Genomic DNA, 24,357 nt, shown 5'->3' with positions numbered 1-24,357 from the left:
CTTTGAGGACTGGATTTGGGGTACACAGCAGCATTTGGGATCTGGGGTTTTTTGGGATCCAGGATCCGGGGTTTGAGGTTATTTGGGATCATTCCTCGGGATCCGGCAGGATTTGGGATCATTCGGGATCCAGGATTTGGGGTCACTCTTGGGATTGTTCGGGATGCAGGATCTGAGCTCATTCCTCGGGATGCGGGCAGGATTTGGAATCTGGAATTTCTGATTGCTCGGGATCCAGCATTTGGGACCATTCCTCGGGATCCAGCAGGATTTGGGATCATTTGGAACCCCCGGGGTCCCCAAACCTCTCCCGATGTCCCCGAAGGGCCCCTTTGTCTCCCCTCCCCCGCTCCCATTGATGGCCCCGCCCCTTTCCCACGCCCCATTCATTGTTTGCCCAGGCCACGCCCCTTCCCACGCTCCATTAATTCCCTGCCCATTCCCCGCGCTCCCAGGCCACGCCCCTTTCCCATGCCCCATTCATCGTTTGCCCAGGCCCCGCCCCTTCCCACGCCCCATTCATTGCTTTCCCAGGCCCCGCCCCTTCCCACGCCCCATTCATCGTTTGCCCAGGCCCCGCCCCTTCCCACGCCTCCATTAATCCCATGCCCCATTCCCGTGCTCCCAGGCCACGCCCCTCCTCTTCCCATTGGCCGCCGCTCCAGAGGCTCCGCCCCCCACGTGAACGCGGGGGGGGGGGGTCGGGGGGGGTTCAATCAATGGGGGGGGGTGTTCCGGGTGGGGGGGGTGTGGTAGGGGGGAGTCCCATGGATTGGGGGGGTCCCATGGATTGGGGGGGTCCCATGGATTGGGGGGTCCTGGTGAGTGTGGGGGTCCCATGGACTGGGGGGATCCTGGTGAGTGTGGGGGTCCCATGGATTGGGGGGGTCCTGGTGAGTGTGGGGGTCCCATGGATTGGGGGGATCCCATGGATTGGGGGGGGTCCTGGTGAGTCTGGGGGTCCCATGGATTGGGGGGGTCCCATGGATTGGGGGGGTCCCATGGATTGGGGGGTTCTGGTGAGTGTGGGGGTCCCATGGATTGGGGGGTTCTGGTGAGTGTGGGGGTCCCATGGATTGGGGGGGGTCCCATGGATTGGGGGGATCCTGGTGAGTGTGGGGGTCCCATGGATTGGGGGGTTCTGGTGAGTGTGGGGGTCCCATGGATTGGGGATTGTGGTGAGTGTGGGGGTCCCATGGATTGGGGGGTCCCATGGATTGGGGATTGTGGTGAGTGTGGGGGTCCCATGGATTGGAGGGATACTGGTGAGTGTGGGGGTCCCATGGATTGGGGGGTTCTGGTGAGTGTGGGGGTCCCATGGATTGGGGGGTTCTGGTGAGTGTGGGGGTCCCATGGATTGGGGGGTTCTGGTGAGTGTGGGGGTCCCATGGATTGGGGGGGTCCCATGGATTGGGGGGATCCTGGTGAGTGGGGGGCTCCCATGGATTGGGGGGATCCTGGTGAGTGTGGGGGTCCCATGGATTGGGGGGTCCCATGGATTGGGGGGGTCCCATGGATTGGGGGGGTCCCATGGATTGGGGGGTTCTGGTGAGTGGGGGGGTCCCATGGATTGGGGGGGTCCCATGGATTGGGGGGATCCTGGTGAGTGTGGGGGTCCCATGGATTGGGGGGGTCCTGGTGAGTGTGGGGGTCCCATGGATTGGGGGGTCCCATGGATTGGGGGGTTCCCATGGATTGGGGGGTTCTGGTGAGTGGGGGGGTCCCATGGATTGGGGGGTCCTGGTGAGTGTGGGGGTCCCATGGATTGGGGGGTTCCCATGGATTGGGGGGTCCTGGTGAGTGTGGGGGTCCCATGGATTGGGGGGAGTCCCATGGATCGGGGGGTCCCATGGATTGGGGGGTTCTGGTGAGTGTGGGGGTCCCATGGATTGGGGGGGTCCCATGGACTGGGGGGGTCCCATGGATTGGGGGGATCCTGGTGAGTGTGGGGGTCCCATGGATTGGGGGGGTCCCATGGATTGGGGGGTTCCTGGTGAGTGTGGGGGTCCCATGGATTGGGGGGTTCTGGTGAGTGTGGGGGTCCCATGGATTGGGGGTCCCATGGATTGGGGGGTTCTGGTGAGTGTGGGGGTCCCATGGATTGGGGGGGGGGGTCCCAGCGCTTTGGGGGGGTCGGTGAAGGGGGGGCAGTGAATGGGGGGGGTCCCGGTGCTTGGGGGGGCCCCGGTCAATTGGGGAGGGGTCCTGGTGATAACGGGGGGGGGGCAGACAGGACCGAGCCCCAAGGGATCCCCCCAGTGCCCCCCCCAGTCCCGGCGCTGTTCCCGGGGGTGACCCCACCTCACTTGGGTTTGGTTCGTTTTTCCCTAATCTGAGAAAAACGACTTTGGGAGTTTTCTGTGGGAGTTCTCTCCCCTCCTCCACTCAGCCGAAGGGCGTTGGGGGTTTTCACTTTTTGGGGGCAATCAAAGCCATTGCACTGCTGCTCCTAATTCGGGGTAGGAGAACTGACGGCTTCCCTCGGAGCCGGTGGCAGCGAACACGCAGGGCTGGGAAAGGCGGGCCGGGAGCTGCGGAGAACTTTGTTTGTGTTTTCAGATGAACGCCGCCTCGGGCCCGGGCCCGTCCCAGGGCTGTTGCTCATCTCCGCCTTTCCCCTCACACAGCCCGGGGGGCGCGGAGAGCGCGGGCCGAGGCTGGGCCGCGTGCACAGCCCGCCCCTGGCTGCGATTGGGCGATTGTGCCGTCACTCGTGGTTCTGGCGCGCTGATTGGGCAGAGCGGGGCCAAGCCCGGCCCCGGGGCCGCCCCCTCCCCGGGCGCCGCTGGCGCAGCAGAGCCGCCCTTGGCGGAGCGTCTGTGCGGGCCCGGGAGCGGCGGCAGCGGCCGGAGCCCGGTGAGGCGGCGGCGGAGCTCGGAGGCGGCCCCAGCGCAGGTGGGAGCCGCGCTGGGTTGTGCCGGGGCTCGGGGCTGGCTGCGGGCCGAGGGGGCGTCCGGGGGCTCTGGCGGGTTCCTTGTGCCGTGTCCGCCCCGTGTTGCCCGTGGCCTGAGGGCGCTGCGGGAGCGGCTGCCCGCGGTCTCCTTGCCGCTGGGGCCTCGGCAGGAGCCGGTGCCGGAGCAGCGCTGCCTCGTCCCGCTTCCTGTGGGGAGGACGGAGGTGGCTGCCCTGTCCCCGGGAGTGTGCGGGAAAATTCGCGTCTCCAGAGGTTTCTGTCCCCAAAGGAGACAGAGGAGTCCTGTAAAAGTGACTTTCTTCCTGAACAAAGGGAGAGGCCATGCGGCATTTGCCATGGGGTCTCTTTGATCGTTGTAGTACGCAGCCTCCTTTTTATCCCGATTTTGCCTTCTGCATCTCCCTCTCCCTTTGCCCAGTGGCGAAGGTACTTGGAAAGTTCAGACTTCCCGATCTGCCTACTGCGTGTCCTCGTTAATATGCACTCCCCCCTTTTGTATAACATCCGATATTCATGGCTCTGTTCAGTCTTTGTTCTTCTTCTCGATGTTCAGGAATTTAGCAGGATCTTGGCTGAGCAGCAGTCCGTGTCAATGAGTAACATTTTCTGAAACTGATGGTTTCTCCCTTTACTTCCTTATCTCCAAGTCCCTGGCCCTATCTCCAAGCAGATTCACTGTTTGACTCTTGTTTTTTCTTCCTGGGTCCTGTTTGGATTTGGGATTATTCTCAGTGACCTCCTTCCCTGTCCTTTTGGAGCCGTTTGTGGCTCAGGAGGCCTGGCTGCCACCTGCATCCCCTTGCTCCCCTGCTGAATGAGCTGCACTCAGCAAGGTGTCTGTGCATGGTCAAAAGATGAGAGTTGCTGTAGCACAGAAGAGGAGAAAGAGCATTCGTTTAACCCATGGTGTGCCAGGGAACCACGAACCCGTGTCCCATTCCCATCCTTTCCACGTTTGGACTGGAACATGAGCTGCTTTCTTATTTCCTTGTTATCTGTTTCACCACTTTTTGGTTGTCGTCTAGTCTATTTGCCAACAGGATCTCGAGTCATTTAATTTTCCACACTGTGCTCCTCCTTCTGCTAATAGATAATCTGATCCCATCCCATGGTGAAATGTCGTGTTCTTCATTTGAGTGGATTGATCAGCCAGACTCAGGAGCTGGATCTGTCTGGTTGATTATTATTTCGAGGACATCTTGTAATCTAATTATGGCATTGAAATGATAAATGGGTTTTCTGGCCCCTGATATGAATTCATTTGGATTCCCAGGGGCTGCTCCATGGTGTTGTAGGATTTGTTCTGGTGGCCGTTCATCTTTTCCCCATTTTTGGTTGCTCCCTCCAGCCAGGGCTGCATCAAGTGATCTCTTTTCTCTAATTAAATCATCACATACTTGGATTCCCAACTGATTTCTCTGAACTTGTGGTAGCAAGAACACCCCAGTGGTCTCATGCTCCCTGTGTGACCTAGACAGTGACAGCACATGTTGGAGTGGGGAGAGGGATGATTCCCCCCCAGTTCTTTTAGTGAAGTTTTCACAGCATTCTCCATTTGCTGTTTTCCTTTGCAGCTGCACCAGTTTCTGTTGCAGAGTCAGATATCCTGAGTGTGGGCTCTGCCTTTGGCTGTGCAAATTCCATCTGTGCAAGCAGGCAGAGCTTGGGGTGAGGGGCAGAGGGAATCAGCCCAATTCCTGCCCCAGGCAAGAAGCCCCTGGTGCATTGTCCACACTTTTCCCCAGCAGTGTTAATTTGCATTTCTAAAGCTCCTCTCCTGGCTGCCTGGAGCTAATCTTCTCTTCCAGAGCAGCCATTGAATGACATTCAAATGTGTTCCCCCCACAAGCTTTTTTTTTTCTTTTTATTTTTTTTAACCATATTATATTACCTGTTTATGCCTTGAAGAGTCACCTTTAAAGCTCTTCTAGTTTTGCAGAATGCAAGCTATAGGTGAACATCAAAAAATCCATACCAAAATTTTGCCATCACTAAGAGCCACACACAAACATACACAAAAATATTCCAAAGCAATCAAGTTTTTTCTACTTCTTCTCCGAGGACTGAAAATTGATTCTCCCACCCCTGGCCCAAGCCTAACTGACAATATAAAAACCAAACTTTTACGAAAAATTTATTCTAATGGTGTAATCTTTTCACTGAAACTGTGGGAAAAAACCGAAAACTCCAAAAATATCTTTTGTGTTTAAGAGTCAAGGCATTACTTGATTCTGGCCAGGATGTGCAACAGAAATCATTTCAACCACACATAGCCAGGGTGTGCAGAGAAAATCATTCCACAACACGTGAGTTTTACTAGATTTTTCCTAAACTTTAAACAGTCTGAACCCATAAAAATCCATTGGTTTCATGTTCCTTGCTTCCTAGTTGTGAAGTTCTTAGTATTTGGTTTCCTGTTGGAGCCGGATTTCTTTGCCTGTGATGTTAATTAGGTCTGCACTCCTGGATTTCCTTATCAGCCTTTTCCAGACCAGGTGTCTCCAACTATTCCAGGGGCAGGGTCTGGGGCAGATGTTCTTTGCTGTTTGCTGATGGGCTTTGATGTTTTGTTGATGGTCGTTATCTTTGTGGGTATCTTTTGTGCTCTTCCCAGTCTGTTGAGATGTTAAACTCATCTCTGTAGAGTGGTGTAACATCCCTTAAAATAAAACCTTTAAAATTCCTTTTCCCAGGGCAAAGGCAAATCAAGCCTGAGTAGAGAAATAAAATTAAAAATAATTTTAAAGTTGGAATATTTTTCAGCAGTTTAATGGCAGCCAGCCCAGTGTGTGAGTGTGCTTGAGCCCCAGAGTGGAATTGTCACGTTGTGTTCCCCAGCAGCTGTGGCGAGTGCAGGCACAGAAAGCACTGAAGCTCCAGCAGTGGCAGCAAGGATTGGGCCGCAGTGGCTGGAGATGCCAAAGGAGGGTGCCCAGGCAGACTATTCCAGCAGAGGATGTGTGGGCAGGCACAGGGGCTTCCCCTGCTGTGGAGCCCTGGCTGCTGCTCCCTTGCCTTCAGTGCAGGGTCAGTCGTGGCCTCCCATCCTCCTCCTGCAGCCGGGACGTCCAAATCTCCGGGGCTTCAGAGACCTTGAGCCGAGGGTGAGGGGTCCCCCCGTGTTCAGCTGTGCTGGGGCTGTTTCTGTGCTCAGGGACACTTGGAATGGGCCACGCCACTTGGCCACCAGTGCTGCTTCTTCCCAGTCCTTAGGCAGGACCCGATGTCCTGGTTGGATGTTGTGAAGAGCAAAGTCCCAAGGCAGGGTCTGTGCCAGCCGAGCTTCCTGTGGGAGAGATTTCACCAGAGACAGGATTCTGGCCACAGACTGCTTTAAATACACATCCCTTATGTCCACTACCCCACTTGGTGGAGAATTAGCAAGGTAAGGAATTCCAAAGCTCAGTTACTGGGGAGATAATTGAATATCTGCCCTGGATCTGGCTCCTGTTCTTGCTAAAGTCAATGGCAAAAGCCATACCCATGGCATCTTGGTTTCTCTCACCAGTTTCCAAAGGTTTTTCTTCATTTCCCCATTCATTCTTTCTACCTGACCTGAGCTCTGGGGTTGCCAGGGGTTGTGGAGGTCCCATTGTATTCCTAAAGCTGCCATAAGCCCCTGAAGGATCTTTCCTGGAAAATGAGTTCCCCTATCTGAGTCTATTGCTTCCACAATCCCTTCTCTTGGAATTATTTATTTTAGAATTACCTTACTAAGTGATGCAGTGATTACTGAAGAAGTCAGAATTGCTTTTGGCACCCTGTTAGGTGACATGGTGTTAGCAGAAGATATTTGAGCCTTCCTGCTCAGGGCATTTCAGTCCCAGGCTCTCACAAGCACACACAGCTCTGCCGGTTGAGCTGACCATGTGGGCGGTAACCTGAGCTTTGTCTAATTCCCTTTCCTAAATAACAGCCTGTCTTGTAACTCTTTTCCCTTCTCCTGCCCTTGAAGACCCATCCATAACCAGATTTTCTCCCTCAGGCCAGGGAATGTCTCCTAAATCTCTCCTAGGCTGGGTCTGGAGCTCTGTCACTTGAATGCAGTCCTGGGTTTCTTGCCAGCCCCTGTCCAGGCTGTTGAAACAGGAGGCTGGGTTAAACCCTTCCCCTGTCCTCAATTCTGCATCCTCCTGTGCCACTGAACAAGTTTCATACTGTAATAACCGAGCACGGCTCTTTTGGTTATCAAAGCTTGAACTTGATGCCAGACTTGAACAACAGGAGCTCCTTGTGCTGTCAGTGTTCAGGCCTCAGGTCCCCTTAGAGCTGTGGCTGCACAATTGTGCAGACAATGAGGGGGCCACTCTGGCCAGTGGGTTAAATATTGTAGCACAAGGATTCCTTTGGCATGGCCCTGTTTAACATTCACATACAATTCCAATTCCTTTTCTGAGTCTGGAAGAGCCATGGCTGGGGCATCAATCAGTTTGGGTTTTTTAAATTTTCTCAAGTTTTGTTGTCTTTCTCATGTCCATACCATAACATTGAGGCTGTCTGGGGTTAGAAAGTCATACAATGTTCTGGCTAGAACAGAGAATCCTCAATCCAGGTCCTGCAATTCCCTGTTAATCCTCAGAATTGTCTCAGCTCCTTTTTAGTCCTGAGTGACGTTACTTCTGAGATTCCCCTGACCCTTTCTGGGTCAATACACCACAAACCTTCAGTCAAAATATGTCCCATGTATTTAACCTTTTTCTCCACCATTTTCTCTATATTTTTTAAATACTCCAAGATGCTTTTTAGCCTGAAAATCGAGCCATTTCACAGAGGCTGCTTCTACCACCTCTAATTGTCCTCCTGATTGAAGCAAATAATCCACATCCTGCATTAACTCAGTTCCTGGGGGTGAGGTGAATTCTTTGGATATTTTCTGCAAGGCTGGCCCGAATAAGGCTGGTGCTTCTGTGCATCCCTACAAAAGGACCATCCATGTCTTTCCCATTTTCCCTTCTAACCCTTGTTCCCAGTCAAAGGCCAACTCCTGTTCAGCATCCTGTGTAAGTGGGCATCCCCAGAAAGCATCTTTTCCATCAAGTGCTGAATGGGAGCAGTGTGAGGAGGGAACCTGGTTGCAGATGGTGTAAGGATCTGAGACTGTGGGGTGCCTCGGTTTAATAATCTCATTTCTTATTCTTAGGTCCTGCAGCATTCTATAGATTCCATCTGGTTTCTTGATTGGCAGCATTGGAGCATTCCAGGGAGAGATCCCAGGCTCCAAAAGCCCTGCCTTTAAGAGGGGCTCAATGCCAGGCTGTGAGCCCTTCCTTCCCTCCCTTGGAATAGGGTATTGCTTTTAGACACCACTTGTCCTGGTTGCTTGAGAGTAATTTGGAGAGGCTGGGTGTCTGATTTTCCCTATTTCCCTGGGGCTGCCCACACTTCTGGGTTCACTTCAGCATCGGCCTTGTCAGACATTTGACACAAAGGTACCCCAGAAGTAGCAATGGCAATGCCTCTGCCAGGTGCTTGTGGCCGAGCCCGTCCCCTGGGTGCTGGGGCCCCCTTGGGCCCTGGGGTTCATCCCTCAGGGGCTGTAGAAACTCTGCCATGGCCTTTGGCTTCACCTTGGCCTTTTCCTCACCCCTTCTTGGCGTTCACCTGCTGTGCCTTTGTGACCAACTGCTCCAGGGGCTTCTTGTGCCACTGCTGCAGCCCCCCTGACTGCCTGTGGGTGCTCATCCTCTGACAGCTGCTGAGCTCTCTGCAAGGGCATTCCTTTCTGCAGTGACCCAAACAAAATCCTTCAAAGATGATCTTGATCCTTGCAGGAATAACCCCCATTTCCCAGCTGTTCCTTCCTGCTCCTGGTCCTTGTGCTCGCCCTGCCCTCCCCAGCCCGTATCCCAGAGGCGGTGCCTGTCCTGCCGCAGTGTCCCAAGGCGGCTCCCCCGGCGGGCAGGGCCGGCAGCTCCACGGGGCCGGGCAGCGGCCGGGGCGTCCCGCAGCCTCCTGGGGGCCGGGGGCCACTGCCGGCCCTGCCCGGGGGGTGGTGGGGTCAGGCAGCGCCCGGCGCTGAGCCCCGGCTGCCCCACAGCCCCGGCCCGGCCCCGCAGCTCCCCACAGGCCCCCAGCCCGTGCTCCCGGTGCCGCACCTCTGCGCCCGCTCCTGCTGCTCCCCAGCACAGAGAAACCCCCTGAAATCCTGACCTCCTTGTTTCCCTGTCCTGGAAACCGGGGATACAAAGGATCTGGGTCAGCTGGCAAATTTAGAGGATAAGACCCTCCTGAAAAACATCCCAGTCCTCAGTATTTTTCTCTTCCTCCTCTTTTCCATCATCCTTTTTCCTACCACAGAGATTCCTCCTGCTGCTTCTTGCCTTAACCGTATTCCTGCACACTCACCTTCACCCTAACCCTTCCCAGCACACCAACACCATCCATCCCCGGTTGTCTAAATCCCTTCTCCACTTCCCTTATTGCCCCTCTGGGTGTCCATGTCCTTCAATTACCTCTGGGAGAATGTGCAAACTGCCTCAACATTCTCCCAAGGGACCCTTCAGAGATATTTTGGGATCATCATCCCTTTGGCCAGGACGCTCTCCTGGCTTTCCCTTTTCCACCCTCCATGTGTTCCCTGCCATGTTTGCTCCCTGAAGATGCCAGTGTCCTCACTGATGAGATTTTCAGTGCTCTCTCCCTGGTGACTCTTCACAGCCCCCCTGATCTGTCACTCGTCTGTCTCCTGGACACTCTCGGGTACCCAATCAATCCCCGGTGCCGCCGCCACCCAAGGGAGCCGATCACCCAAACTGGGTGAGGCACCTTCAGCTCCACTCACTGCCCGCTGTCCCAGACGGTGGAAGGAATTCCAGAGGAGCCCCAAGGTGTGTGGAAAACTTGACATCACCAGAGGTTTGTGTCCACAAAGAAGACAGAGGAGTCCTGTAAAAGTAATTTTATTCATAAAAAAAGGGAGAGGCCATGGGACATTTCCCATGGGGCCTCTCCAATTGTTGTAGGATGCAGCCTCCTTCTCCTCCTAATTTTCCTGGCTACATCTCTCTTCCTTTCCCCATTGGCTGAAGTATTTGAGAGGTACAGACTTCCCAATCCCCCTACTACATACCCCCTTATTATGCACCCCACTTCTGCACAGGTAACGATATTCACAGCTCTGTGAAGTCTTTGTTCTTCTTCTCGAAGTTCATGAATTTATCAGGCCCTTGGCTGAGCAGCAGTCTGTGTGGTCAGTTCATAACATTTTCTGGAGCTGATGGCTTCTTCTGTGCCTTCCTTCTGTACAAGTGCCTGGCCCTATCCCCAAGCAGATTGACAGCGTGTGTTTGTAAAGACACTTTGCTCTTCTTCCTTTCCTGGGGGTGCCCCGTTTGCGGGACATTCCCCCTAGAGCATGGGGCACCGCCGTGAGGGGAATTTGGGGAGGTGGGAGGGGGGAGCGCCAAGGCCGGGCCCCCCCGCGCTGTCCTGGCGGGAGCGGCTGCAGCGGGGACCGAGTGCGGGCGGGAGCGGCCGAGAGCCCAGCGCTGCCCCAGCCCGACCTGCCCCAGCTCCATCCCTGCCCCTGCGGTGGGATGCTGTGGGTTTGGGGGGAAGAGGGAGCCGGCAGTGGGTGCTGGGCCTGGGGGCAGGAGGAGAAGGGAAGGAGAAGCAGGGTTGAAGAACAAAATGTTGATGCACGTGGGAGGAGAAGGTGGGATTGTGCAGGAGAAAGAGGAATAGTGGGAGGAAGAGGAGTGTGAGGAAGAGTAGGGACACAGGAGTGTGAGGAGCAGGAAGAGGAGGCACCACAAGGTTCCAGCCCTCCCTGTATCTGCAGCCTCCCCCCAGCCCCAGGAGTGTTTCCCTCCCCACATGCAGCAGGTGACCGGGGAGGGGAATCCATGATTTTCATGGGAGTGAATCTTGGTGTTTCTGAGCTTGATTGAGCTAAATGTTGATGCTTTGGGTTTTTGCAAGGGGCTGAATCTTTTAGAAGAGGTTTTGGCTGAGTCTTGATGTTTGGGGAGTTTTTGATCTGTGTCTTGATGTTTGGAGGACTTTTGGGATGAATCTTCTTTTGGAGGTTCTTACAGACCAATGTGGCAATTCTTACATTGCCAATGACTTCCTGAGATGAACTTGTGCAAGGAAGAACCCCCAGCCTAAGGCGCTCTCCTCTTGTTTTCTCCCCAAACCAGGATTTTTCATTCCCAAGGAGTGGCCGGATGGAGGAGGAGGAAAAGCCCCGGAGATGCCGCACGAGGAGGGGCTGCAAACCCAGCGCAGGGAGCTGCGAGGAGCAAAGACCCCCCCTGTGCCAGGAGGGCGGCCGGAGATCCAGCCAGAGCTCCGAGCTGGTGGAGAAGGCTCATGGAGGGGAGAAGCCCCACAAGTGCTTGGAATGTGGGAAGGGTTTCAGCTGGAGATCCAACCTGATCCGGCACCAGGTGATCCACACTGGGGAACGGCCCTATGAGTGTGGGGAATGTGGGATGAGCTTCAGAGACAGCTCCAATCTGATCGAGCACAAGAGGATCCACACTGGGGAACGGCCCTTTGAGTGCGGGGAGTGTGAGAAGAGCTTCAGGTGTAGCTCCAGCCTTAGGAGACACCAGGTGGTCCACACTGGGGAGAAGCCCCACAAGTGCTTGGAATGTGGGAAGGGTTTCAGCCAGAGCTCCCACCTGATCCAGCACAAGAGGATCCACACAGGGGAGCGTCCCTATGAGTGTGGGGAGTGTGGGAACAGCTTCATCCAGAGCTCCGACCTGAGCAGACACCAGGTGATCCACACTGGGGAGAAGCCCTACAAGTGTGGGGAATGTGGGAAGAGCTTCAGAGACAGCTACAGCCTGATCCAGCACCAGGTGATCCACACTGGGGAAGGGCTCTACACCTGCTTGGAATGTGGGAAGAGCTTTGGATCAAGCTCCAACCTGAGGAATCACCAGCGCATCCACACTGGGGAGAGGCCCTACGAGTGTCCTGAGTGTGGGAAGAGGTTTCACACCAGCTCCAGTCTCCTCGTACATCAGCGGATTCACAGAGAGGAGAGGCCCTTCCGCTGCCCCGACTGCGGGAAGGGCTTCAAGCACAACTCACACCTCATCAGGCACCAGCGCATCCACACTGGGGAGAGGCCCTACGAGTGTCCTGAGTGTGGGAAGAGCTTCTCCAGGGGTTCTCACTTGACCCAACACCAACGGAGGCACCACTAAGGGAAGCGCTGCGAGTGCCCCGAGAGCGGGAAGAGCTTCGTGTGCTGCTCCAGCTCCATCCCCCGTGGGAGGATCGGCCTTGGATGATCCCCAGTGACCCCCGTTGGGCAGAGCCCTGCTGATCCGTGGTCCTGGTGATCTGTGTTGGGAAGACACCTGGCTGGGATGCTCCACATCTTCCTGGCTCCCTGTGGGCACCTGGATCAATGCAGGTGGCAGGAACATCCATCGAGACACAGACCGACATTGGGAATTCCTTGGGCAGAGCAGATCTGTTGACTTTCAACCCCAGAAAATCTTTTGCGTTCAATCCTATCATCTGGTGGCATCAAGGAATACTGGATGGTCTTGGAGGTCTTTACGAACCTCAGGGCGTCGCAGTGCCCGCTGTGCCGGACAGGCGCTGGCCACAGGCTAGCTCAGCCTCACACACTGTGGCGAACGCTCTCGGGTCGGGGTCGCAGGCTGGGCAAGCGACCTCCTCCCCGTGGGGTCTTGGTTCCCCCACACCAGGGACAGGACCAGTCGGAGTCGCGACCGCGGCGGCGAAGAAGGAGTCGTCTCTCTCAGGCAGGGTGGGAAGGTGACATGGTCAGTAAGGTCTGTCACGTCCAGTAAATGTCTTTCTTTGTCCTCTGTTGAATCTGGCAGCGTATCATAGGCGCTCCTCCCCCTCTTTTCTCCCCCTTCTGCCCGGTCCGTCCTATTTCTTTCATCACGCTGGGTGGACCTGCGCTCCCTTTCTATTTTTTTTGGTTGGGCCTCTGGCCCAACGACCCATCTTCCCCGCCTCCCCCTTTTCTGTTTTTCGGCGCCTCAATCTCCTCCTTTAAAGGACTTTGGGATGCCCAATGTCCCGCATCTCCGCAGACGTAGCACCGCTGTCTGTTGGGTACATAAGGTCTCCTTTTCGGAACTGGTGTCTCAGACGGCCGGGCGCCATCGAGTGCAGCGACCTTTGGAATCCTGCCACGTTGGTCTGCGTCCCCAGCCTGCGTGAATGGCACTTTGAGCTGGCACACCCGCAGCATCTCCTGGATTGTCGGAGGAGGGTCTGAGGGGAGACTCAAGATCACAGTTCGTGACATGGCGTTAGCATTTGCGAACGCCATCTCCCTTAGAATCCCCTCCCTCACCGATGCATCTGGTGCTTGTATCTCAATTGCTCGGGTGAGCCGCTCTACAAACCCGGTGAAGGATTCCTTGGTCCCCGAACAATCTTATAGTAGGGGACCACTGGGCCGTCAGGCACCGTTCCAAAAAACGCTGTCAGGGCACAGTCCCTTATTATTTGGAGGGCCTTGAGTGGAATAGACGCGGCTTGATCTGCCGGGGACTCCCAATGCCCCTCACCTGCTAGATGTTCAAAGGTGAGGGCATTCCCGTCCCCATCGACCGTGGTTTCAGGGTCGGTGAGGAGACCTGGCAAGGCATCTCTTAACAACTGCGTCCATACCACCTCCCAGAGTTTGAACCCTGTGGAGTTCATTTGACATGAAAACGGTTGCCTGAGAATCCGCTGGAACGACTGCGGTTCCGCCAAGATCAGAGCGGAGAAGGCCCCTGATGTCACCGAGACACACAAAGCAGTCACACGCAGACAAGAGATTTTCGCAGAGGTTCCTCTGATCCAGCTCCCAGCTGAAAGAGCGGAGAGGAGAGACCCCTTTGTTTATTCTTTTACTTTTATACATTTTTGGGTCTAGCAGAAGATTGGCTTTTTGGGGTTTCCACCCCTCAGCCTCAGTGGCCAGACGAATTGTCAGTTACAATTGTTTTCAGGTTAGAAATATGCAAACAAAGGACAGAGAATGAAAAACAAAGGATTTGTTTATATTACTTCTGTGGGAAAGGTAGAAAAACTGCTCTAATATTCTACAGTAACTAAAAGATCTGACTCCATTTATGAAAATCAAAAGGCTAATAAAGAAACTCAGAAAAACCAGGGTAACACCTAAAATAGGGGCTCTCCCTCCCATAATCTCGGTGGGCCTTGCACAGGTCGCGGATGGTAGACTGTGGGAAGGGGTGGTGGATAGCACGCACGTTGTGCCCTCCGCGGGAGCCCTTATTCACAACCGGAGCGAGGGATGGGACAGGAGAAAGCTGAGGCGGCTCTGCGGGTTTAGTTCCCATCGTGGGAACCGGAAGGAGGGGCGTGGGAACCGGAAGCCCAAGAGGCCCGCCTTCCGAGAGGGGGAGTGGTTTGGGCAGATGATGATGTCGTGGGGGCGGTAACTTGGGCAGGGCAGTAGGGAGGAGTTTTGGGAGGAGCTTTTGGGGAAGGCGGGGAGAAAGGAGGTGCTTCACGGGAAGGAGGAGCCGTGGGTAAAAAGGGGTTGGGCGAAGGGTTGGCGGGAAGGAATGGGTTGAGGGAAGAAGAAAGGACGGGGCATGGGGAGGACCGCGCCGTGCGGCCTCCGCCATTTTGAGACCAGGGGAAAGGGGAGCCATCTTGCGACTGGATCTCGCCCTCTCAACTAAAACGAACTTTAGGTTTCATAACTGGGGAAGGAAGGGACGGAGAGAACTCTCGAGCTGCCTGGCCAGGGCTACCCGAGAGGCCCTGAGCGGTCCGGCCAGGTGGGGGGATCCGGGAATCTTTGGGGAGCCTGAGCCAGCAGGCAAAGTTCCTGCTGCTCCCTTCAAGATTCCCTTCTGGAGATGAGGGGACTTGGGAGAAGATGTAGGGGAACAGGGGGACAGTTGTCCGCAACCTGGCTGTTTTTGCACTCCTTTTTGTGACTTAATAGCAGAACTCAGCTGTGCGGCCAAATTAAAATATTTTGGGGCGTCTTTGTCTCCTGACCCTGCCAATTGAACCATTTTTCTCTCTACACCGCTCAAAACCAAAATTTTGCGGAGTAGATTTGGTCAGGGGACATCTGAGGGAAGTGCAAAAATAGCCAGCGGATAAACTTTTTTAGCTCACCCTTAGAGATCTTTAATTGGGCGTTTTGAACAATGGAAACAAAACTATAAAACACACTCTTTTGGGTGACAGAGAGCTTCACACCCATCTCTTTCCGGAACTCGTCACCCCCAACTGACACCCAGGCGGACCTAAAGCAAAAACCAGAATCAACTGCGGAGCAACCTCCTAAAACCGAGTAGGGGCCCTCTTCCCACACACTCGGGGAGCCGCAAAACAAAACCGGTGGTCACAAAACCCTCACAACCTGCCACCACGTGGACTTGATTCGCACCAAACTAAGAGGTTAAATAACGAAAGAGAACTAAAAAGGGGTCCACAGGAGGGTTTCCAACAGGGGAATGGGGCTAACCTCCCCACCCCCTGGGCTGCGCAGCCAGAATCCCCTAAAAGGATTCCTTCCCAATTTGGGTTTCCCTCTCCCTGGGAAAAAAAAACCCAAAAGTAAGCACTGCTTTTGCAGATACTTACCCCCTCCTGGAACTGGTAAAACCTGGGGTCGTCGGTTCGCCGCCTGAAGAGGACTCCGAGGGCGCTCCGGAGCTGTCCTCTTCTCCCCCGGTGTTGGAGTCCAGGGCATTTCTTTGGTTGCCCTGGAGGGTCAGGGACCTGGGCAGGGGGTTCTGGGACCCCAGCCCAGAGCTCGGAGAGACACTGGATTTGATCTCAGTCCGTGGGAAAAACTTCCTACACTGAGAGAAGGTTTTCAGGCCACAAGAGTGTGAAAAATAGTAGTTTAGTTTATCATAGGGTGAAAAAACAGTAATTTTAGGTTCATAGCATGGGAGTGAATGGGGACAAAATGGAGAATTTGGGGCGTTGTCTCCTTCTTCTTCATCTCCTTCATTCTCACTCCATTTCAGTAGTAACGTGATACAAGGTAGTTAATGAGGATTGAGTCAGAGTAAAGATGACCTTTTTAGTAATAGTGACAGACATTGGTAAAAAATAGTAAATAACAAATACGTAGTAATTAGTATAAAAGATTAAGGACAGCCCAGCTCGGGGGGAGACGTGAGAAGTCCATGCAGCTGCGAACATCTTGTTGGACTCTGAGAGAATTGTAAGGTAAGAAATAATAAACGAAAAATGCAACCTTGAAAAATCTAAACCCGAAGACTCCGTCTCTTCCTTCAGCTTAGCTCAGAGCTGTGCAGGAGAGAAAAAGACCCTGAAACCACCTGAATGCCGGGGAAGCCCCCGACGCCCCGGGAGCGAGCTTCGGTTAAAGCCGCGTCCACGGGAGGTAGCGCGACGCCCAAGGACTGTTCTTCGGGCTCTTCGGCAGCTCCAATCCGTGCCTGGTCGCCGGGGGTGCCCCACGTTGGGCGCCAGACGCGCTGTCGCATTGTCCTATCTTCTGGAGGCATCAAGGAATACTGGATGGTCTCGGAGGTCTTTACGAACCTCAGGGCGTCGCAGTGCCCGCTGTGCCGGACAGGCGCTGGCCACAGGCTAGCTCAGCCTCACACACTGTGGCGAACGCTCTCGGGTCGGGGTCGCAGGCTGGGCAAGCGACCTCCTCCCCGTGGGGTCTTGGTTCCCCCACACCAGCGACAGGAGCAGTCGGAGTCGCGACCGCGGCGGCGAAGAAGGAGTCGTCTCTCTCAGGGAAGGGTGGGAAGGTGTTTTACTAAGTTTAGTCTGGCACGGAGCTCCGCCTCAGGTAACAGCTGCCCGAAGAGAGCCCCGAACAATGCTGTGCACCGGCTTTTAAACATGGGAGGGTTCAGGGGTGGTGACAACGGATCAGGCAGTGAGGTGAAACGTGGGTGTAACAGGGGGTGTTAACCTTAAAACCGAGACCCTATAACCAGACGGGGGTAGGGGATTTCCCAGGCACCAGCCTATCACTCGACGCCCTCCCCGGATCTTTCCAGAAACCAGGGAAGGGCCCCGAAGTGACGGACAGGGCGCCCAAGAGGAGAGAGAGGGGATTGACAGGTGGAGGTGTGTAGAAATACTTCCTCCTGCTGCTGCTGAGGACTTCAGGACGGTGTAGACGGATGTAGATGAGAGATCTCTGAAGCTGGGTTTTAGAAGAAGAGGTTTATTGTATGGGACGTGAGGCCTTGCTTGGAGCCACCAGGCGCAGCTGTGGCATGGCCTTGGAAGGTGGGGGCAGTGAGAGATAAAGAAATTCCAAGAGCAAGATGCAAGAGGCAAGAGAGAGGAGCAAAGGAGAAGAGAACAAAGAGACAAGAGAGAGAAGAAGAAGGGAGGCCCACTCTCGCAGCCCCCTGATAAGGGGTCTCAAGGTGGGCTGTAACAGGGTTGTGCCAATGGGGTTACAGATACTTGATACTTCAGGGGGGTGTTACAAGTGTGGGATGAATCATACATTGGGGGTGGTTTTCGCAGGCATTGTCCTGGGGTGACTGTGTATCCCCAGTCGTCTGTTGGGTGCAGGGGGGAGGGCAAGCACGGTTTGTTTTTCCCCAGGAAAACTCTGCTCATCGGAGTGACCTTGAAGCGGGGGAGCTGGAACACGGCAAGACGAAAGAAGCTCTGTTGTTTTTTCGCCCCGGCAGTTAGTTAGTTTAGTGCTAGCGTAGTTAGACGCTGTAGAATAGCTGAAGCTTTTTGCTTTTTTTTTTTTTCTTTTTCTTTTTTTGTCCTTTTTTCCTTCCTTTTTGCTTTTTTTGTCCTCTCCTCAGAACTGTTCCAACCTCTCCGGACTAAGGACCTGGGGAAGCACCGGGGGCCTCCAGAGGGGACCCACCCCACCAAGACCAGCCCTGCACATCTCCTTTTCTCCCAGCGTCAGCAGAGACGGAGCGGTGGAGCACAGTGACGACCCTCGAGGAGACTTTCTTTAAGTTTGTTATCCCTCCGTAAGCGGCACGAAGCTCTTGTCATCGGGTATTGTGCTGGGAGTGCTTTGCCTGTTTAATAAACAGGTTTTTTCCACTTCTCTCTGAGGAAATCTTTTTTCCCAAACCAGTTGGAGGAGGGGAGGGGGGCCACATGGGAGGGTTTCTCCCAAAATCTGCCCCTGAAACCACCACAGGCATCCAGCAGCTAGGACATCTCAAACATCAAAACTTAACTTTCAATTCTATCTCAGTTACAGGTTTCACATTCTCAGAATCTAAGCAATCATATTTATAGGGCTTTCTGGGTTCATCCTTCCCAACAGAGGTGGAGGAGGGGGATGATTGACAAAAAACGAACTGTTAGATAACACACTCTCCGGGGGAGAAACCATTGCGTGGGACGGGGGTACATCGGAACAACCCATTGCAGGATAAATCCTTCGCCAGGTTTTACGGAAAACATCTAAACACAGAACAAAACCACTTTTCACACCACCACATCAGGGATTCCACGGTTTTGATTTCCTGTTGCCCAAATGTGTCTTGCACAGCCAAATAGTGAAGATGAAGTGCAGGAACCAAGATTTTGGAGACAGTGGGGTGGAAACCCCTCCAAAAAAGGTTCTTCCCTCCCAGCCAAGCACATGGATCCTCAGCTGGCACAGACACAGCAATCCTTTTCTTTTGGTCTCGATTTCCGTTTCATTTCTCTTCATCCCTTTAAGATATCCAACTCTGAAGTAAAAATAAAGACGTTGAACTGGGACATGGGTGAGGACATGGGGGACATAGACATGGTGGGACATAGACATGGAGAGTGACATGGGGACACATGGACATGGACAGGGATGTGGCCATTCATGGGGACATGAGGGGAAATGGGCACAGCTGGAGATGTGGGGGACAGTGACAGGGATGGATTTGTGGTGGGGAGACAGCCATGGGTGAGGACATGGTGGGACATGGCCAGTGACATGTGGGGACATGGCCGTGGCCGGTGCCATGGGGGGAACTTGCAGGGGCTGTGGGGGATGCTGGGTTTGAGGGAGTTGAGGGTTCCTGGGAGGGACTTGGGGCTTGCTGAGGGCTTTGGGGAGCCCAGAGCTGGGAGACCCTGGCAGAGGTTGTGGGGCAGCTGCTCAAGGAGCCCCTGAGCTGGACCCCCAGGTGGGCATTGGGCTCCTGGAAGGGAATGAAGGTCCTTGTCCCCAGGAAGGAAATCCCAGCAGCCCCAGGGTATTGGGGGCAGCTGAGAGGCCACAACAGGGAGGGGAAAGCCAGACAGAGCTGTCCCCCTCCAGAACTGCACCCCAAAAATCCCAAACTCAGGGCTCCTCCCAGGAACAAGCTGTCAGGAGGTGCCTGAATTGAGGGAAAGGGGGATGGGACCTCAGACTGAGCAGGAGGGGCCTGGAACCTCCAAAACCAAGCATGGATGGACAGGGCTGGTGGATTGGGGGGCAGAGGGGAAGGGGTGGAAGAGCAGGGAGGAAGAGGGGGCTAGAACCCCCAAATTGCTTTGGGAAGGGTCCCACTCCTCCTCCTTTCTAATCCCCAAGATGGTGCTGGGGCAGTGCTGGACTCTGGGCTTGGCTTGGGCACCCCCCCATGCGCCCCCTCCCCAAATTCCCCTGGCAGCTTCAGGGTGCCCAGGCGCCTTTTGGTGTTGGCTGGGTGCTGTGCTGGGGTTCAGGTGCCTCCCAAGGAGTCCCCAGAGCGGGGTGACACAGGGGGGACACACTGGGGTCCCCATTCCCGATCCATCCTGGGGCCCGTTCTGTCCCCACCCGAATCATGGTCCCCCTGCAGGGTCCCCCCAAGTCCCTCTCCACTGTCCCCAGTAAACAGGACTGGGGTGAACTGGGAAGCTTTGTTGGGAACACTGGGAGCAGCTGGGTGGGGACAGAGTGACAGCAGGGCTGGGGGGACACACGATCCCCCCAAAATCATCTCGGGGACGGAGCAGGGGGTCCCGGCCAGGCCCGAGGCCACGGGGAGGGGCTGCGACCGCTACCAGCTCAGGAGCTCTGTGGGCAGAGAAAAGGGGGTGACACCGGGCTGGGGGGCCCTGGGGTGAGCACACACGCTCTGGGGGAGGGGGGACACGACCCCCGGGACCGCCCTCAACTTCATGCACAGGTAGAAGCTGAGCCCCAGTGCCAGGAAGACAAAGCCCAACACAAAGCCCCCAATCCCCATCAGCATCTTGCTGTGGGCAGTGTCCGACAGCATCTCTGGGGGGTCTGCAGGGCTCAGGACCCCCCAAAACCTCTCACAGACACCCCAAGCCCCTCCAAGCTTCCTCCCAGTCTCCTCCAGCCCACCCAGGATCCCCTGAAACCTCCTCCCAATCCCTTCGTGGCCTCCCCAGGACCCACCAAAGCCCCTCCTGTCCCTCTCAGGATCCCACAACCTCCTCAATTGCCTCCCCACCTCCCCAGGACCCCCAAACCCTCCCCCAGTCCCTTCCCAGCCCCACCAGGACTCACCAAGACTCCTCCCGGTCTCCTCCTAGCACAACCAACCTCATCCCAATCCCTGCTTTCCAATCCCCGATCTCCTTCCAGCCCCTCCAGGCTCACTCCAATCCCTCCCAGTTACACCCAGCACCCCCAAACTCCCTCCCAGTGCCCACCAGCACCCCCAGAACCCCATCCCACCCTCCCCAGCATCCTCCAAACTCCTTCTCAGCCCTTCAAGACACCCGAGCCCCTCTCCTAGTTGAAACCAGGCTCTCTCCAGCTTCCTCCCAGTTCCTCCCAGCACATCCCAGTGCCTCTCCCAGTTCCCCCCCAGTGCCTCCCCCGTGCCCCAGTGCCGGCTCAGGGGCTGCTCCAGGCTGACGTGCTCCACCTGGCAGCTGGAGGTGACCCCGCGCCGCGGGGAGGTTTCCAGCAGCACCAGCAGCTGCTGGCTCCAGTCCCCGTTGGGGACCACGGCGGTGCCACCCCGTGCCCCGAGAGCTGCTGCTGGCCCTGGAAGCAGCTCAGCTGGCTGTGGGCAGGGTAGAAATCCATCAGGGAGCAGAGCAGGCGGCCGGGGCCGGGCTGGGAGCTGGAGGGCAGCAGCGAGATGGAAACGCTGGGGGTCACTGGGAGAGAGAGGGGAGGGGTGGTGTGGCATTGAGAGGGACTGGGAGTGGACTGGGATGGACTGGGAATGGACTGGGAGAGACTGGGGTGGGAGAAATGGGAGAGGATCGGGGACACCGAGAGAGAGGGTGGAGCTCTGGGAATAAACTGGGAATGGACTGGGACTGGGCTGAGAGGAAGTGGGAGGGACTGGGAGGAACTGGGAATGGAGCGCGCGGCACTGGGAGGCCGAATCGAGCGCGGGGCACTCGGCGCTGCGGGTCTGCCTGGCAACTGATGAGTCATCACAGAGACGCGCTCTCATTGGCTGAGCGGCGTCAGCTCCACGCACGGCCGGGACGGACACGCGGGGGAGAACTGGGAGAGACTGGGACGGACTGGGATGGACTGGGAGAGCCACGGGTGTCTCTGAGAGGGGCAGGAGGCCCCGGGGATGGACACAAGGAGGGCTGAGGGCTCTGGGCTGATTCCCAGGCAGGTTTTGAGGCGCTCCAGGGTCATTGCCAGGGCAGGGCCCCACGGGACACGCTCTGCCCCACGCTCACCTCCGCGCTCCACGAGGAACGGGCTGGACAACTCGTAGTTGTGCCGGCAGTGCCTGTCCGCCGCAGCCCGTCTGTACTCCCTCCATCGCGGGTCGCTGTTCCAGGACCTGGCACCTTCTCCCCACAGGCGGTGTCCCCCACCTATAGCCCCACATCGCTGCCCAAGGGCAGGAGCTGCTCCCGGTTGTCGCTGTTCCTGTCCACGACCCTCCCCCGCTCGGTGCCGTTCATGCAGTGCCAGCCGCACTTCAGCATCTCCTGGAACAGCCCTGTGTGTGCAGGACACAGGTGCGGGGCTGCCCCCAGCAGCCCAGAGCAGCCAAGAGCTCCGGGGCAGCCCCGACTCCGCAGCCCCAGTGCCCCACGGCAGCCATGGGTTCGTTCTTCCCGCGCTCCCAGTTCCTCTCTTCCACCCTTCACCCCATTCCGCCTTTCCCCTCCCACCTCCAGCCTCTCCCCAAATCACTTTTGGGGTCCCATTCCCCCCTTTTTCCCCTTTCCAAACCTTTTAAACACCATTTCCCCAATCCCCATCCCGCTCCCCCCCACTCCCCTTTTCCCCACTTTCCCGCCCCTTCCTCACCTTCCCCCAGCCCTCAGCCCCTGCCGCTCTTCCTTTGGGGGGGTCCCCTCCTCCTCCCCCTTCCATTTTGGGCTCCCCCCTTTTCCCCCTTCGCGCGCTCTGATTGGCCGAGAGCGCTTTTGGGCGCCGATTTTCCAGAGGTTCTACCCGGCAACTGGTGATGTGTCACCAACTCGCTCTCTCATTGGCTGCAGCGCTCCCCGGCTGTGTTTTGATTGGCTGAGCGGCCCCGCGCCGGGGTTTTTTTTTTGGGGGATGGGGGAAACCTCGGGGTGCGGGGCAGGTGGGAGCTCAGGTGTGCCCGGAATTGTGTCCGCAGGTGCGCGGGATCTCGGGGGTGCCCCCGGCGTGGGGTGACGCTATGCTCGGCTATCTCAGCAACACAGGCCGGAATCAGCCACCGGATTCGAGGGTTGTTTGAAATTCTCAAAGGTTCTGACAACAGCTGCTAATTCTGCTAATTAGTGGGGGTCCCTGAACAACCTGAGTATCAGACTCCCACTTTTGAGTGCCAGGATTTTTCCAAGTCGTAACTGACTTGTGGAATCCTCCGGAGCCGTCAGAACAAACAGTCAGCGCCTTTAGAGGAGTTCGACTCCTTGGCGATTTTGGTACCAAATTAAAACTCGCATTAAACAATCTGTGTTGTGGTTGGTGGGTGGAAATTTGACCTGGGGTAGCTGTCGAGAGCGAACTGGAGGTGTTCATCGGTCTGGAGCAAAGCACCCAGACTGCCCAGTGTCCATGGAAGGGAAATGCGCGTGAACTCACACCCCACCAGGGTCCGGAGGCGTGTTCTGGCCTTTATGAAGCGTTGAGCCGTCAGCTCCTGGGGTGTTGTGATCGCCTTGTTCGGTTGATGGGATTGGAACACCGGCTCCACGGTTAACAGCTGATCCTTTTGAGCGGGTTCCCACTGGAAAATGAGCGCAGGAAACTCGGGCTGTGGAGCTCGGTAGGCCCGCTGAGGATGAGCTCGCCACGCTCCCCTGGAGGGAAAAGCCTTAAGCAATAAGGCGTGGAAAAAAGCTTCTCCCAGCATGCCTTTCTGTAGTATGTAGATTCTTTGTATCCCATTGGCCCTTCCCCCTTGTACCCGAAGATTATTGGCTCTGAGGTTCTGCCCCGCCCCTCGCTACCCTCATATAAAATCCTGCTCCCTCTGGCTTTCCGAATTTTCGGGCCTGGACCCGTCACCGAGGCACACAAAGCAGTCACACGCAGACAAGAGATTTTCGCAGAGGTTCTTCTGATCCAGCTCCAGCCGAGAGAGCGGAGAGAAGAGAGCCCCTTTGTTTATTTCTTACTTTTTATACATTTGTGGGTCTAGCAGAAGATTGGCTTTTTGGGGTTTCCACCCCTCAGCCTCAGTGGCCAGACCAATTGTCAGTTACAGTTGTTTTCAGGTTAGAAATATGCAAACAAAGGACAGAGAATGAAAAACAAAGGATTTGTTTATGTTACATCTGTGGGAAAGGGTAGAAAACTGCTCTGATATTGTACAGTAACTAAAAGATCTGACTCCATTTATGAAAATCGAAAGGCTCAGAAAAAACCAGGGTAACAGACCCCTTCACGGCAAGAGCTCAGTAAAGTCTCTCCGTGGAACCCCACCCTGTAGGAGACAGTGGGGATGGCGATGAGAGATCTCTGGAGTCCAGGGCAGCTCTTGAAACGTGGTTTATTGCATAGGTCATTGGTGCAAGAGCTACACGTGGTTTATTGCATAGGTCGTTGGTGCCAGAGCTACACGTGGTTTATTGCATAGGTCGTTGGTGCCAGAGCTACACGTGGTTTATTGCATAGGTCATTGGTGCAAGAGCTACACGTGGTTTATTGCATAGGTCGTTGGTGCAAGAGCTACACGTGGTTTATTGCATAGTTTGTTGGTGCAAGAGCTACAAGTGGTTTATTGCATAGCTCGTTGGTGCAAGAGCTACACGTGGTTTATTGCATAGGTCGTTGGTGCCAGAGCTACACGTGGTTTATTGCATAGGTCGTTGGTGCAAGAGCTACACGTGGTTTATTGCATAGCTCATTGTTGCCAGAGCTACACGTGGTTTATTACATAGGTCATTGGTGCCAGAGCTACACGTGGTTTATTGCATAGGTCGTTGGTGCAAGAGCTACACGTGGTTTATTGCATAGGTCATTGGTGCCAGAGCTACACGTGGTTTATTGCATAGGTCGTTGGTGCCAGAGCTACACGTGGTTTATTGCAGAGGTCATTGGATCAAGAGCTACACGTGGTTTATTGCATAGGTCGTTGGTGCCAGAGCTACACGTGGTTTATTGCATAGGTCGTTGGTGCCAG

General features: G+C 55.6%; 1 protein-coding gene across 1 annotated transcript; it reads left to right on the top strand.

Moving 5' to 3' along the window:
• The first annotated feature begins 2,794 nt into the window (after positions 1-2,794).
• Positions 2,795-17,876, top strand: LOC120747694 (zinc finger protein 239-like). Its single transcript, XM_058424327.1, has 2 exons — positions 2,795-2,895; positions 11,056-17,876. The coding sequence occupies exon 2, from the start codon at positions 11,083-11,085 to the stop codon at positions 12,073-12,075; it is 993 nt and encodes a 330-aa protein (XP_058280310.1). The 5' UTR covers positions 2,795-2,895; positions 11,056-11,082; the 3' UTR covers positions 12,076-17,876.
• The last annotated feature ends 6,481 nt before the right edge of the window (positions 17,877-24,357 follow it).

This window comes from Hirundo rustica, unplaced genomic scaffold, assembly GCF_015227805.2.
Source record: "Hirundo rustica isolate bHirRus1 unplaced genomic scaffold, bHirRus1.pri.v3 scaffold_164_arrow_ctg1, whole genome shotgun sequence".
Lineage (NCBI taxonomy): Eukaryota > Metazoa > Chordata > Aves > Passeriformes > Hirundinidae > Hirundo > Hirundo rustica.
This window is presented reverse-complemented; position numbering and strand designations above follow the sequence as displayed.